This window comes from Moschus berezovskii, chromosome 13 (assembly GCF_049115385.1).
Source record: "Moschus berezovskii isolate FMDL1 chromosome 13, NW_MosBer_1.0, whole genome shotgun sequence".
In the NCBI taxonomy this organism is placed as follows: Eukaryota; Metazoa; Chordata; class Mammalia; order Artiodactyla; family Moschidae; genus Moschus; species Moschus berezovskii.
Window position 1 is genome coordinate 16,784,107 of NC_142472.1, and position 14,774 is coordinate 16,798,880.

At 44.1% G+C, this 14,774-nt stretch overlaps 1 protein-coding gene across 4 annotated transcripts in view; it reads left to right on the top strand.

Moving 5' to 3' along the window:
- LOC129556455 (ATP binding cassette subfamily C member 4 (PEL blood group)) overlaps positions 1-14,774 on the top strand; it is a 187,185-nt gene that overhangs the window by 64,426 nt on the left and 107,985 nt on the right. For all 4 annotated transcript variants that reach the window (XM_055426562.2, XM_055426563.2, XM_055426564.2 and 1 more), the window contains 5 exons: positions 1,498-1,661; positions 2,650-2,775; positions 3,846-4,095; positions 9,418-9,519; positions 13,310-13,399. In XM_055426562.2, coding sequence (XP_055282537.2) covers positions 1,498-1,661; positions 2,650-2,775; positions 3,846-4,095; positions 9,418-9,519; positions 13,310-13,399 — 732 coding nt within the window. The remainder of the gene's footprint in view (positions 1-1,497; positions 1,662-2,649; positions 2,776-3,845; positions 4,096-9,417; positions 9,520-13,309; positions 13,400-14,774) is intronic.

The following is a 14,774-nucleotide window of genomic DNA, read 5'->3' on the forward strand; positions in this document are numbered from 1 at the left end:
TGTCCCCCTTGGTTAGGGGTCCTTCTGGCATGGCCCTTCTTGGAACATGATGTCAGTTTGCTGCCTTCACTGTCTTCCTCCTCTTCGAGGTGCTGAAGGCCTAGTGGGCAGGGCTGGTTCTTTCCCCTGTGCCCTGTTCAGTGCCTGCTCCATAGGGAACCTGTGAAGAATAATGCCAATTGGGTAGTCCCTAGCCAGAAGCAACCTGCTCTCCACTGTCCCATTACAATCTTTTTTTACACTTTATGAATAGATCACATTACCCCTGGCATTATAGCTTCTAGTCAAATCTATATTTCATTAGAACTTCTCTTTCAGATATTCATTCATCAAACATGAACAGAGGCCACTTCTCAGTTTCAGGGATGAATAAGATTTAGTTTTTGCCCTGGAGAAGCCACAACCTGTTAGGGAGGTAAATACACAAATAATTACTGGAAAGTGTGGGGGAATTAAGACTTTCCTGGGGTGCCGGGCAGCTGGAGGGGGACAAAAGGACTGAATTCTGAAGTAGACAGAGTTTGGGGAAACCCTGAGCTCACCTCTGGGGTAGACAAAATTGAAATCTTCCCCGGGGCTGCCAGTCAGCTTCTCCCTAGACATTGCTTCAGCTGACTTTGTGCTACCCTGGAACAGCATCATCTCAGGCAGATGCTTAGATTCCTGCTTTAGCAGGCTTAAAACCCACTGTGATCAATTCTGGAGAAGGCAATGGCAAGCCACTCCAGTACTCTTGCCTGGGAAGTCCCATGGACAGAGGAGCCTGGTAGGCTGCAGTCCATGGGTTCGCTAGGAGTCAGACACAACTGAGCGACTTCACTTTCACTTTTCACTTTCACTCATTGGAGAAGGAAATGGCAACCCACTCCAGTGTTCTTGCCTGGAGAATCCCAGGGACGGGGAATCCTGGTGGGCTGTCATCTATGGGGTCGCTCAATGTCGGACACGACGGACGTGACTTAGCAGCAGTAGCAGCAGCAATGATCATTTCTGTTTAGGTCCCCATCTGTTCTTTGACAGTAAATTGTTTTAAATTGTGTCCTTATAGGTTTTGTTTTTGTATAGTCCTAAGAAGGCTTTTCCAGTGAGTCAACTCGTCGCATGAGGTGGCCAAATTATTGCAGTTTCAGCAATACTGAAACTAGCAACTGAAATTAGCAACTGATGCTAAATCAGTCCTTCCAATGAACACCCAGGATTGATCTCCTTTAGAATGGACTGGTTGGATCTCCTTGCAGTACAAGGGACTCTAAAGAGTCTTCTCCAGCACGACAGTTCAAAAGGTTGGGGGCAGGAGGAGAAGGGGATGACAGAGAATGAGATGGCTGGATGGCATCACCGACTCTGTGGACATGAGTTTGAGTGAACTCCGGGAGTTGGTGATGGACAGGGAGGCCTGGCGTGCTGTGATTCATGGGGTCGCAGAGAGTCGGACACGACTGAGCGACTGAACTGAACTGAACTGAACTGAAGAAGGCTTTGTCTTTTTCTTTTAAGGTAACGATATTCTTGCACTTTCTGTGGGCAGGGCCACTGCAGGCTATCGTAGTGACCGCCCTGCTCTGGATGGAAATAGGAATATCATGTCTTGCTGGGATGACGGTTCTCATTATTCTTCTGCCTTTACAAAGCTGCGTCGGGAAGTTGTTTTCATCACTCCGGTAAGACACACACTGGTTTAAAAAATTGCTAATATGTAATTGATTAACATCTACCATCTGGTTGAAGTCATTTGCTGACTCCTCCAGGCACCATACCTGAATAAGTAGAGTGCCCTTAAGCAGCATGTACCTTAAATGATGTTATTCAAGCTTTATTAAATTGTAATAACCTTAGAGGCCCAGTTCCAGATGCATATATTTTTGTTATGCTTGTGTTAGAGCCATTTTCAGGTGTGTGTATGTCTGTTATCTTCTTTTTAATACAACGTTATAAGCACCCAGAGAGCAAGATCAATCTTAAATATGACTTTGTAAAGTGCCCCAGCCCCAGCAGCGTTTGTGATAGAAAAGAGACTGGTGATGAAGGACCTAATGGTGATAAATTAGAGCTGAAACAGGTCCCAGAGGGTTGGAGGTGGGTCACTGTCCAAGTTGTCAGGTGATGGAGATATTGTGCTGTTTTTTTTTGTGTGTATACATTTTCATGTTGTGTTTTTCTCTACTTGGAATTTCTTTTCCTATCTTTGCTGTGGAAATCTGTTCCTTATTCTTTGAGGGTCTGTTCTCGTGCTTCCAGGTTTCTGAAGCTTTTTTTGCTCTCCTTTCCCAGTGCCATTAACAACCCCACCTTTTCTGCTCCCCAGCACTTTACTCCTATTTTATTACATCACTGACACTGCCTTCCTGTTAGATTTGGGTGTCTTTCTGACTTCTCTACCCAACCACAATCTCCTTGTTTGTATCTGTCTCATTTCAGGTCTTCCTTAGCCAATCGTGTAAGTTCTCCAGGTTACTTCTTGAAGTGGGCTGAATGGGTGACTCCCTAATTGAAGTCTTCGTTTGTACTTTGAGTAGGATCTGCCTATGTTGTCAGCTAAGGAGAGCTGTAGGGAATCATTTGATTCTTGGTGCTTGGCTGTGCCCTTGCTGCTGTAAGGAAATTCTTGCTGTGGTCACCAAGGCTCGTCTCTCACATCTGTCCCCTTAGGAGTAAGACCGCAGGCTTCACAGACACCAGGATCAGGACCATGAATGAAGTTATAACCGGCATCAGAATAATAAAAATGTATGCTTGGGAGAAGTCTTTTGCAGACCTTATCACCAATTTGAGGAGGTAAGTTTTTGTACACACACGTATTTTCTGGTTTATTTCATATTTACTGAATAGTTTAGAAGTCTTACCAAGTTTTCAGATTAGGGTAAGCTCAAATACTCTTTAGTTCACCCTTTATACATGTAGCAGGACGGTTAAGTAGAATAGGAGAGACGTCATTTGAGTAAAGGAATAGATATATATGCTTCCTACTTATATAGAAATTAAATAACAAGTATTTCTTGAATACCGTACATCCCAAATGAGCAATGATTTAAGATGTTAGCATTTAAAATGATATTTAAACTGAAACGATAACTTATATAGCACAAATGGGGAGGTTATAGAGGTTGAGTGTACATGTATTAGGCCAGATTTTATGAATCCGTATTTTTCCAAACAGTCATAAAAATAATTTTTATGCTTTGCTCTATGTTTATAGAATTTTTTTTTCTATCTTTCATTTAAGTATCTGATGAGTGTTTGTACTCCAGCACAAGGTGCTGGGAATTCTCTGGCTGCTCCCTGTCCCCTCTCACTTTGCACTTTGTGAGCGCCCCTCCCCCTGCTGTGTCTTCCTTCTTCTCTGGCTGCCTCCAGCCCGTCTTCTCGAGTTCCTCGTCCCTGTGGCCGGCCCTGAAGCCACTGCTCCGAGTTAAGGCGCCTCTGCGCTTTTCTGCTCACTGCCTCCGTCTGTTGTCTTGGTATCCCTCCGTTCTGGGGTTGCTTCCTCTCTTTTCCCCAGTTTCATGAGCTCCTGGAGGGGACGGGCTCTGTCTCTTTGTCATCGGTGAAGAACTCAGCCCAGGACTTGCTATGAATGCTGGTTGAACGAAAGTCCAAACCTTGACCCAAAATGTTTAAGAGTGTGACATCAAGACTCCTATTTAGTTGGAAGAGTGAAGTGGTGATGAAGCGTGTGGTTCTTGTCTCAGGGCAGAGCCCCGGGTATGCAGTGTCTTCAGGACGTGAGGGATGGGTTATCTTAATCTGTGTCCACTCCCTAGAAAGGGGCTCACACAGGGCACTGAATTCATGTCTTGGATGTGGATGCTTCTTTTAAAACCTATTTCCTACGCTCTTTTTTCTAGGAAGGAAATTTCCAAGATTCTGAGAAGTTCCTACCTTAGAGGAATGAATTTGGCATCATTTTTTGTTGCGAGCAAAATCATCGTTTTCGTCACCTTCACCACCTACGTGCTCCTTGGCAACGTGATCACAGCCAGCCGTGTATTTGTGGCAGTGTCGCTGTACGGGGCTGTGCGGTTGACAGTCACCCTCTTCTTCCCTTCGGCTGTTGAGAAGGTGTCAGAGGCAATCGTCAGCATCCGAAGAATCAAGGTTTGCTGACACATAACTTTATTATGTTGTAGGTGGATTTTGTGTCTTTTTAAAATTTTTTTGCCTCTTTTTATTTGGTGTCAATATGTTCCAGTTAGCTGAGGTTTGGTTTTCTTAGTGCCATGGCTGGTAGTCATTCCAAAATGTCTCAGTACTCCCCTACCTTCTGATACAGCTGCTGCTGCTAAGTCACTTCAGTCGTGTCCGACTCTGTGCGACCCCATGGACAGCAGCCCACCAGGAATTCTGTCCACGGAATTCTCCAGGCAAGAGCACTGGAGTGTGTTGCCATTTAGAGCACATTGTAAATATCGTTCAGGTGGTAGTATGAGTCGCAGGGGTACAGGCTCTTGATGACTGCAGGATGATTGCGTTGTTTGAAAGTAGGAGGAGCAAACAGATTGCATCTCCTGTGCTGCCTTGAATGACTGGGTAGTGACTGCTCAGTCCTGGCGTGAATAGGATTCCTCTCTGGGCTGGGAGGGGAGAAACTTGCTGAGAGGTCCCTGCTCCTTGGGCAGGAAGAGTGGCCTCAGATTCAGTTAGTTTTTTCTATCTAAAATAGATTCTTTCCTCCATAGATGTTCCACTTGATTTCTGAGCTTCCCCTTTTGATTGGCCTCTTTGTCTCTGCCCTTTTTCTGTTACTGCTTAATCCTCTCTAGCTGCCCTTTTCCTTTCAAACTTGTGATTCCAGCGTACCTGTGATCTGTCTTGCTCTCTTTTTAAAAAGTGTCTTTAAATTGCTAGAGGTGAATAATTTCCATCACCAAGATAAGACCCTGTAGATATTTAAGGATTTGTGTTTTTTTGAATCAGTCAAAAATGAAGAGGAATTAGCTCTGTGAAGCGGCCTGGGCATGAACTGAAGTGTTTGGGTGTAATAAAACATCTAATTTGTTTTGTTCCATGTCTCCACAGTGACGGTTGGCCAATAATAGATCTGTAGTGAAATTAGCTTTGCTGTGGTTTTGATTTTATTTTTTGGTCTTGCCATAAAAGCTGAGATATTTTATGAAGTTTCCGTAGTATAAAAAAACCTTTGCACCTAAAACAAATCAGTCATATGAGGTCAGTTCTGGTCCCCTGAGTTTATCTTTCTTTCTGATGGGGCTTCTAGCAACACTGTTAAGGAATGGTCTTGCAGTTCAGTAACATTTCTTTCTGCTTCCACATCTTGAAGCAGAACATTTAGGAATGAATTTGGACCATAGTAACGTTCTCAGTGGAAGGAAAGTTATGACCAACCTAGATAGCACATTAAAAAGCAGAGACATTACTTTGCCAACCAAGGTCCGCCTAGTCAAGGCTGTGGTTTTTCCTGTGATCATGTATGGATGTGAGAGTTGGACTGTGAAGAAAGCTGATCGCCAAAGAATTGATGGCTTTTGAACTGTGGTGCTGGAGAAGATTCTTGAGAGTCCCTTGGACTGCAAGGAGATCCAACCAGTCCATTCTAGAGGAGATCAATCCTGGGTGTTCATTGGAAGGACTGATGCTAAAGCTGAAACTGCAATACTTTGGCCACCTCATGCGACGAGTTGACTCACTGGAAAAGAGTCTGATGCTGGGAAAGGTTGGGGGTGGGAGGAGAAGGGGACGACAGAGAATGAGATGGCTGGATGGCATCACCGACTCTATGGACATGAGTTTGAGTGAACTGCGGGAGTTGGTGATGGACAGGGAGGCCTGGCGTGCTGTGATTCATGGGGTCGCAGAGAGTCGGACACGACTGAGCGACTGAACTGAAATGACTGAACTGAACTGCACGTTCTCAGTGACACAGTGACCTGTCCAGATGGAAGCTTCACATGTGTGTTGTGTTGCTGTGGTTTTGTTATCGCTGCTGCCAGGGCTCCCTGTGTGGTTCAGGATCTCCTAAACTCTGTACACATCATGTAATTTTATCTCGACAGCAATTGAATGAGATAAACATTAGTGTTCCTACTTTACAGATAAGGAAGCAAGTGCGTGTGTAACAGGTGAAATAGCTCACCCATCCTCACACAGCTTTCAAATGACAGAACTAGGATTCTGCCCAAAGCCTGATTTCTCTTTTTAAAACCACTGTTACAGTACCTTGTTGGTACCTTCTGGCATGTGGAATGGTGGAATCTCTTGGCTCACTCTGTTGGGCCCCTTGGGTCACCTTCGCCTCTGTGCTTGATTTAAGTAAATGCTGCTGATCCTCCAGCAGCCCCGTGACCCTCTCCCAGCACTTTGATTCACCCTTTGCATGGCCAACCCCGCAGTGCCCAGCATCATGTCAGGCAGAGTGATGCTGACTGCCTGGGAGTGTTCAAAGCCCCGGGCTGCTTTGAGTCTCAGGGCTGGTAAGTCACCTGGAAGGGGAAGAACAGAAACTTGGTCCCTTCTCTTCCTTGTGTCTCACTTGGATGTTTTCATGCTCAATGAGAAGGTGAAAAGGGCAGCAGGAGTGGAAGAAAAGGTCGGCTGAGTTTGCTGACCCAAGTGGTCGGAACTGGGCGAGGTTTGATCACAGGTGGGCTGGAGGCATGGCTATGTAGAGTTTAGAACAAGGTGTGGTATTGAGTCCTGCTGCCCCAGTGCCTCCTGCAGGCTGGGGCTCCGGAGATTGGGTGGTCATCTCCCAGGATTTCCACTCAGGTCATGTTTGGGAGCCCTGGGAAGGAAACCCATCACCCCTGCCCACCTTGGAGCGGGTGCAGTGGTCCCTTTATTTTTCTCTCAATAAAAGGGGACTGAAGGCCTTGGCACTGTGTTACTGCAATAGGATTATAAATACCTTGTCGTAATTTAAAAGTACCAAAAGTCTTCAGTGTCTTTTACATCCAATGAAATGTGTCTCTGAGGTTAATATTATTCAGAAAGCTGTGTAGGTTTTTCCTCTCCAGCCACTGGGAAGTCAGTCTTTTTGGCTGCAGTTCTGACGTTGATACTTTCCTGCATGACCTGTTCTGGGTCTGCACTTCATGGCTCTAATGGCCATTTAATTCCAGCTTTTTCATCAGCCTGAGCCCTGGGGGAAGAAATGCAGCCAGCACTTTTGGCTCCTTTACAAGCTGGTCATGTGTTGGAATCTCATTTAACCTGTGGAAGATTATACTGTCTTTCCCCACTCAGATCTATTATTTGTGGACAAATGCGCAATAAATTTAATTCTTCCTTTAAGGCATAATTTTTCCTTTTTTTAAGTCAGTTTTTTTTTTTTGAAAGTCAGGAATTTCTAGTTGACTGTGCACACACTGAATATTGAGTTTTTTTGGTAACACTCTTGAAGCTAAAATTTTAATTTCTGTCTAGACAAGTTGGATAATATTCACATACAACATTTTGCTTGTTGCTATGTGAACTCAGACTGTGTGAGGCTGTAGCCATGCAGTCAGTGAACAGTCAAATCCATGCAACCACTACATGGTACACAGGCTCTTTCTTTAGCTAATGCCCATGATGGGCTGACTTTGTGCAGGGCTCAGTCTTAGTTGAAGTTGGACAGTGTAATTGCATGAATGACATAGTCTTCTCTCTCTATGATTTACTATCCCTCCGGGTATTCAAAGGTGGGGAGGATGGTGGCAGCCTCAAGGGTTCTGAGCTGGTTCCCAGGAGGATTAGCATTTGAGGTGGGCTGGAAGGGTGGATGAGATTAGTACTCAGGGTGTCTAGGCAGAGGCCACTTAGGGACTGTGGACTTAGGTGCTGGTGGGACACTGTGGGTATTTCAATGTGGTGGACACATTCAGTCATGCTGTAAAGAGATCAAGAGGGAATGGTGTTGAAGTAGGGTCAATGTTGGTGGGGAGGACTGGGGAAAGAACCAGCAAAACAAAAAGATAAATCAGTATTTGAAATAATTAATAGTGAGTGAGATGCTGAAATTGTGTTGTTTCAAGAGGAATGGAGAATTGGCAGAGAGATAAACTGTGTCAGAACAGGCAAGAACTGGTAGATGTCTGATGATGGGAGAGAACTCAGGCTGCGGTGGTTGGGAGTCTGCAGAGGAGTGCCTGGTGAGCCTGGATGAGAGGAGGAGGGAACAAGTGGATTGTGACTCCCTCCAACTGGTCTCAGGAGAGATGCAGGGATCTATCTCTTCTTCCTTTTCCTACACAGAAGCAGGTTTTTATGTTGTTTCTACCAGTTGTTCTTTTGAAGTTGAAGGTGCAAACACATTTGAAGCTTTGTGGCATGACAGATGAGGGTGTCAAGGACTTGAAGGCTGTTGATGATGTTTAGCGGTGAAGATCCTGCTCACGTGTTGATCTGTTTCTCAAACGTCCTCACATGTTGTGTCACTTGCCACCTGTGTTGTGGGGATTCAGTTTGCCTCTCAGTCCTAGAATTACCTGTCCTGCTTACAAGTTGCTTAAAATTACCAAAGTTGCTTACAAGGATATTTTGTTTTTCTCTCATGCAGAAGTCCCTTTAAGTCTCTGTATGGATTTCCTGGGGCTGCCATAAAAAGTGCCCCAAACTTGGTGGCTTAAAGCGATAGAAGTATATTGTTTCACAGCCTTGGAGCCTAAAAGTCTGAAATCAAGGTGTCAGCAGAGTCAGGATCCCCCTGAATCCTACAAGGGTAACTCATTTCCTCTCCTCTGTTAGCTTCGGAGTTTGCAGTCAAACCTTGGAGCTCCTTGACTTGTAACTGCCACCTCTCCAGCCTCCGTCTCCATAATCACATGGTTATTTTGTGTCTCTGTCTCTTCTTAGAAGGACACCAATCTTATTGGGTCCAGTGCCCAACCTATCCACAGTGAGCTCACCTTAATTAATTACATCTGCAACAATTCTTGGAGAAGGAAATGGCAACCCACTCCAGTGTTCTTGCCTGGAGAATCCCAGGGACGGGGAAGCCTGGTGGGCTTCCGTCTATGGGGTCACACAGAGTCAGACACGACTGAAGTGACTTAGCAGCAGCAGCAGCAGCAGCAACAATTCTATTTCCAAATAAAGTCGTGTTTTGAAGTATATGGAGTTAGGACCTTACGATATTTTTTGAGTGGGGTTTTACAATCCTCCCCAGAACAAGTTCCATGTATATATAGAATACACTTTATTGTATGTTATTATAATAATGTATATATATAATATACTTTATTATATGTTATTATAATAATGTGTATATGTACATATACTTCATTGTATGTTATTATAATAGTATAAAATATTGTATATATTATCTAGTTTGTTCTAATGTAAACTACAAATTACATACAATTGGCGTAACTGTATGTAGGCTGCATAAAGTTTTTTTTATTGCAGATTCCAAGGAAGCAATTCTTTCTATTTGTTGTTCCTCCAGTTTAAATAATCTGATCTGTGTGTTTCCTTCTATAGAACTTCCTGTTACTTGATGAGATAACACAGCTCCACTCTCAACTGCCATCAGATGGTAAAATGATCGTGAATGTGCAAGATTTCACTGCTTTTTGGGATAAGGTAACAAACCTTATGTTATAAGATCTTGACTGCTGAAAGGTTTATTGGAGAATGTTGAGGTTTTATATATGGCATAAATGTGATTGATTCATTTACAGAAAGTATGCTATAAAAATTCTCAATGAGGAATAAGGTTTGCATGTGATGGAGATTCAGTGTAAAGTCAGCCTAAGACATTTGACACTTTGTTCTCAAGAGAACTATTAACCCATTTGGAACTTAAAGTACATGTGTTTGTAATGGTAGAATTTGCAGCATTGGAGAGAAAATGCCTCAGTGTGATGTGGGTTCACCAACAAATACATTTAATAACCAGTCATTGAAGACAGCAGGGTTTTGGAAATCAGTGTATAGTTTCTGCCTGATGTTGTCAGCCCATCACTGCAGCCTAGTAAGACCACGCTTGCCTGCTCTGCCCTGTCTGACTCTTTGCAACCACATGGACTGTAGCCCTCCAGGCTCTTTTGTCCATGGGATTTCCTAGACAAGAATACCGGAGTGGGTTGTCATTTCCTACTCCAGGAGATCTTCGTGATTCAGGGTTTGAACCCTTGTCTCTCCTGCATTGCAGGCAGATTCTTTACTGCTGAGTTAGGTTTTTTGCTGTGAGTTAGGGTGGGGGCTCCCCCATCCGAAGTTTCTGCATGGTTCTGGCTAGTTTGTTGGCAGCCAGGGGCCAGGAGGAGACAGGAGGTGGGCATAGTGAGCAGCAGTGATTGCCAGTTGAAGGGCTGCAGTGTGTGGAAGCTGACAGGGAGAACTGGAGATTTTCCAGCACTTGGTTTATTTATGAAATAAAGGGCTTCCCTTGTGGCTCAGCTGGTAAAGAGTCCGCCTGCAGTGAGGGAGACCTGGGTTCAGTCCTTGGGTTGAGAAGATCCCCTGGAGAAGGGAGGGGCTACCCATTCCAATATTCTGGCCTGGAGAATTCCATGGACTGTATAGTCCATGGGGTCGCAAAGAGTCGGACACGACGGAGCGACTTTCACTTTCACTTAAAAATAACAAAACAATAGGGACCACTCTCGAACTTGTACATGCAATGCCTCCCCCTTCACCAGTGACAAAGTTTCCCACCTCCACGGCTCCATGGTTCTCTGTGCATATCCTCGTGCACTGGTTTGGCAGATTCTTTACCAACTGAGCTACCCGGGAATTAATAGTAGGGTAAATAGAACCCATGGTCCTGGAGAGGGCGTTCCATGCAGGGAATTACTTACGCAGACAGGGGAAGAGCCTCCCTGCTGGTGGCATTGGGGACCACAGTGCAAGTGTCTCAACCCTGTAGCCTCATGTGTTTTCCTGCCTGTGACACTACATATTGTGCCACTGGTGTGTGTGACACTGTGTCTGGTGCCACTACTTCAGATTCGGTGCCTGCCTCTGTACCTACAAAACAGTAGTATATTTCCAAATAAATAATAATACACCCCTACAGCTTTTGCACGTGGAAATTCAAACAAGGTGACTTTTCCAACCTGATTGTTGCTCCTAGCTTAATGTTATAGATTTTCCCTCCTGTTTTTGTATTTCTCATCGTAATACAGTTGAAGCATATATGGAAAGCAGCATTAAAATTCCATTATAAGGGCCACTGTGTAAATGCTAACATTACCAAGTTTATCTTTTTGCAAACCATGCAGCGATTTAAAGTGAACTCTTTTACTTAGTTCAAAGAAGTTAATAGCATATTCTGATACTTCTGTGCAATTTGCATTACAGTACATCACAGCCTTCTGGCCTTGCCTAGGGAAGGAATGTGTCCCTTGCTGGGGTCATTAGTAGTTAGGGGCTGTCAGGTTAGGTCATAGGTGAGAGAGCCCTAGGGAGGGGGGAGGGACACAGACATTGGAGTTTTAAAGAGAAGCTGGGTCTCAATGAAGCCCCTGCTGGGCTGGGAGGCTGGAGGAAGACATGAGGTCCCCTCCATAACCAGCTGGGCAGGTGGGGGAATATCTCAGGATCCAGGTCTCATTCATCAAACCTGAGTGGGGCTCAGCTGATGATGCTTATTGAGCCAGCATCTCCTGAGCCTGGATAACCAAGAGGGGAGGGGACCCAGCAGCAGTGAGCAGTCCAGTGCTCTGGGCATAACAGAGCAGTGCCCGATCCTGAAGGCTGAGCAGGGAGGGAATTCAGTGTCTGGCCCTGACAAACTGTGAGGGTTGATGACAGGGAGCTGATGTTTGTAGGTGGCTCACTATTTTTAGTCTTCAGTTCAGTTCAGGCGCTCAGTCATGTCCGACTCTTTGCGACCCCATGAATCACAGCACGCCAGGCCTCCCTGTCCATCACCAACTCCCGGAGTTCACTCAAACTCATATCCATTGAGGCGGTGATGCCATCCAGCCATCTCATTCTCTGTCGTCCCGTTCTCCTCCTGCCCCCAATCCCTCCCAGCAGCTGAGTGAAAAGTAGTAAAATGGAAGCCCTAAATGTTAGAGAAGAATAAAGAATTGGAGGGTGCTTTAAAAATGTTTCTTATGTATTAAAATCTAGCTTTGATAGCTTTGTAATTCCTATGAAACCTGGGGATAGTATTTTAATAATGAAAAGCCTCAAGCCCGAACAGCAAGGGAAGTCCATGATTTTTGCCCTGACCAACTGAAGGGCTTCAGCAGGAAACTATGCTTATGTATTTTGTCCATAGAATCATGAACCGTTGTGAGCGGAAAATAATGAAGTATTTCTGAGTGAAAAATAATTACAGAATCCAGGGGTCAATTAAGAATAAAGGAGTGAAAAGATATCTCTTTTAAAATCTAGGGCTAGTTGTTTTGATGATTATAAGTAATTATTATTATTTTTTTAAGTAAGTGACTATATCTATAATCGATTCAGTTTTTTCCAGAGAAATTTTTCATTTAGAACAATATCTTTTGTTAGTCTTTTGGGCATTTTATGTAATGACATTTAACTACTTTAAAAAAAATTAGCAATTTAGAATACAGTATATGTAATGACACACATGTACACCCTTATGTTTGTTCATGAACATGACCTGTGATTGGCATGATGAATACTTTGTTCTTATCCTCTGTGCTGGATTGTTTACCATCACACGTAACTCCCTGGTTTGTTTTTGTTTTTACAGGAGAAGTACTTTATTCTCTCTGTTTAGCATGTAAGAGGTATTAAATTGAGGCGGTATCACTGACCCACGATGTTATACTTGATCCTCTCCCCTTTTTTTGGTTTTGTTTTGTTTTTGGTGTGAAGCTGCAGCTCTGGTTAAATTGGAGCCTTGACTACCATTTATGCGACTTTATTTACCAAGAGCAACTATATCACATAAAATGCTCTGCTGCTTGCTGAGCATTAGTGAAAATATCCAATTATTAGTAGAGGAGCAGGCATTATATGTGCGTATTCTGCCACCTTGTGGACAGTACTGGAGTTGACATAATCAAGGGTTGTAATGGAAATTCACAATTGATTTAAAAACCTCCCATACTGGATATTCAGTTAAGTGTCTTATTGTCGTAAGTTAGTGTGCAACATGCAGGTACATATTGAACACGTGACTTGCCATTTCAGTCCTTAAATCCTGTGAGTGTCTGGACCAGTGTCCTATGGAAATCTGGTAAAAAGAAGGAGCCTTCCTAAAGGCAAACTAAAGCTGTTTCAAAGATATTTGGGATAAAAGGCCCCCAGGGCTCAGTATCTTAAGAGGAAGGAGGAAAATATGGGTTATATTAGCATATCAATGATATATTACTTTCTCCACTTTTCAGAGTTCCTTGTGTTATTTTAATGAGATGAACAAAGTTTTCTAAACTTATATTTGCAGGCATCAGACACTCCAACCCTACAGGGCCTTTCCTTTACTGTCAGACCTGGTGAGCTGTTAGCTGTGGTTGGACCTGTGGGAGCAGGAAAGGTAAGTTGTGATGCCTTTTGTCAGCCTGATGTAACACCACAGCCCCTGTTATATTCTCAGAGTGGAGCCCAGAGCTGTGTATAATTCACTTTGAATCAAGGATGTCTAGAGCAGGGTTTTCTCTAGGTGTGTTCCATGGAACATTAGTTTTTCAAGAAGGCTTCGTGGCCAGATAAATGTGGATAGACACACACTGTGCCTTCCTTCTAGGTGCTTCACAGTGCACATTTGGAAACTGCTTGTCAGGCTTTTGACGTGTCAGTGAAGGAAATTTTATCGTTCTGACAGCAGTTTAGGACAGAAGGAGGTAGAGGGGTCTTCTTTTTGTGATGATTGTCTCTCCAGGAAGTCTGGAGGTTGGAAAGGCTCTTCTGGGAATTTTGAGCCTTTCCTCCCATGACGTGACTTGGTTCTGTCCGTGCCCAGGGTAGTGAATGCGTAACCATGTGCTGGAGCTAAAGGTACAGATGAGAGCAAGATTCCAACATTTCTGCCCTCCAGAGGCAACCAGGTTCTGGGGCAGACAGATCATTTCAGCTCAGTGTGGTAGTGTTGTAATGTGTGGAAAAGATTTGAAAGACATGTGCACATGAACCTCGTCTGGAAAAACCAAATACAGAGTTCTAAATGAGGGATATGTACATGAGAGGGTGATGAGCTCCTACACAATGGACGTTCCTCTCTGAAACTTGACTCCAGAGGTGTTTTTTTTTTAATAATCATCTTTGGATATGTTAGTCACAGAAAGCTTGTTAAGAACAAAAGTTTGATAAGGATGCCTGGGATGCAGGGACAGCTGAATTAAACATGAACCATGCATCCTGCATCCTGCTGGCCTGTTTTGTTGGTTAAGGATGTTAAACATTCTTAATTAGTCTTTGCTGAGTTTAGCATTTCATTCGGGAGAAACTTGGGCAGTTTAGGTTGTTATTCTGTGCTTAGTCACTCAGTTGTGTCCGACTCTTTGCTACCCCATGGACAGTAGCCCGCCAGATTCCTCTGTCCATGGGGATTCTCTAGGCAAGACCATGCCCTCCTCCAGGGGATCTTCCCCACCCAGGCATGGAACCCAGATCTCATTTCAGGTGGACTCTCTACCATCTGAACCACCAGGGAAGCACATTTAGGTTGTTTTAGTATTATATGAGTAATAATGCTACTTATCAACCGAATATATTCATTCATTAGTTTATGTTGATCAATAGTGTTATCTTTTTTTTTTTTCCCTGCAACTGCCAGAACTGTACTTTACCCTGTTCTAAATGAAAGGGTTCTGTCATTCATCAAGTGCAAGCGCCAGGGTGGGGTCGGCCGTGCTGGGGAGCGGGTTCCGTGCTGAGTGCACCCCGTTCACCTGTGTGTGTTGCCGTCTGTT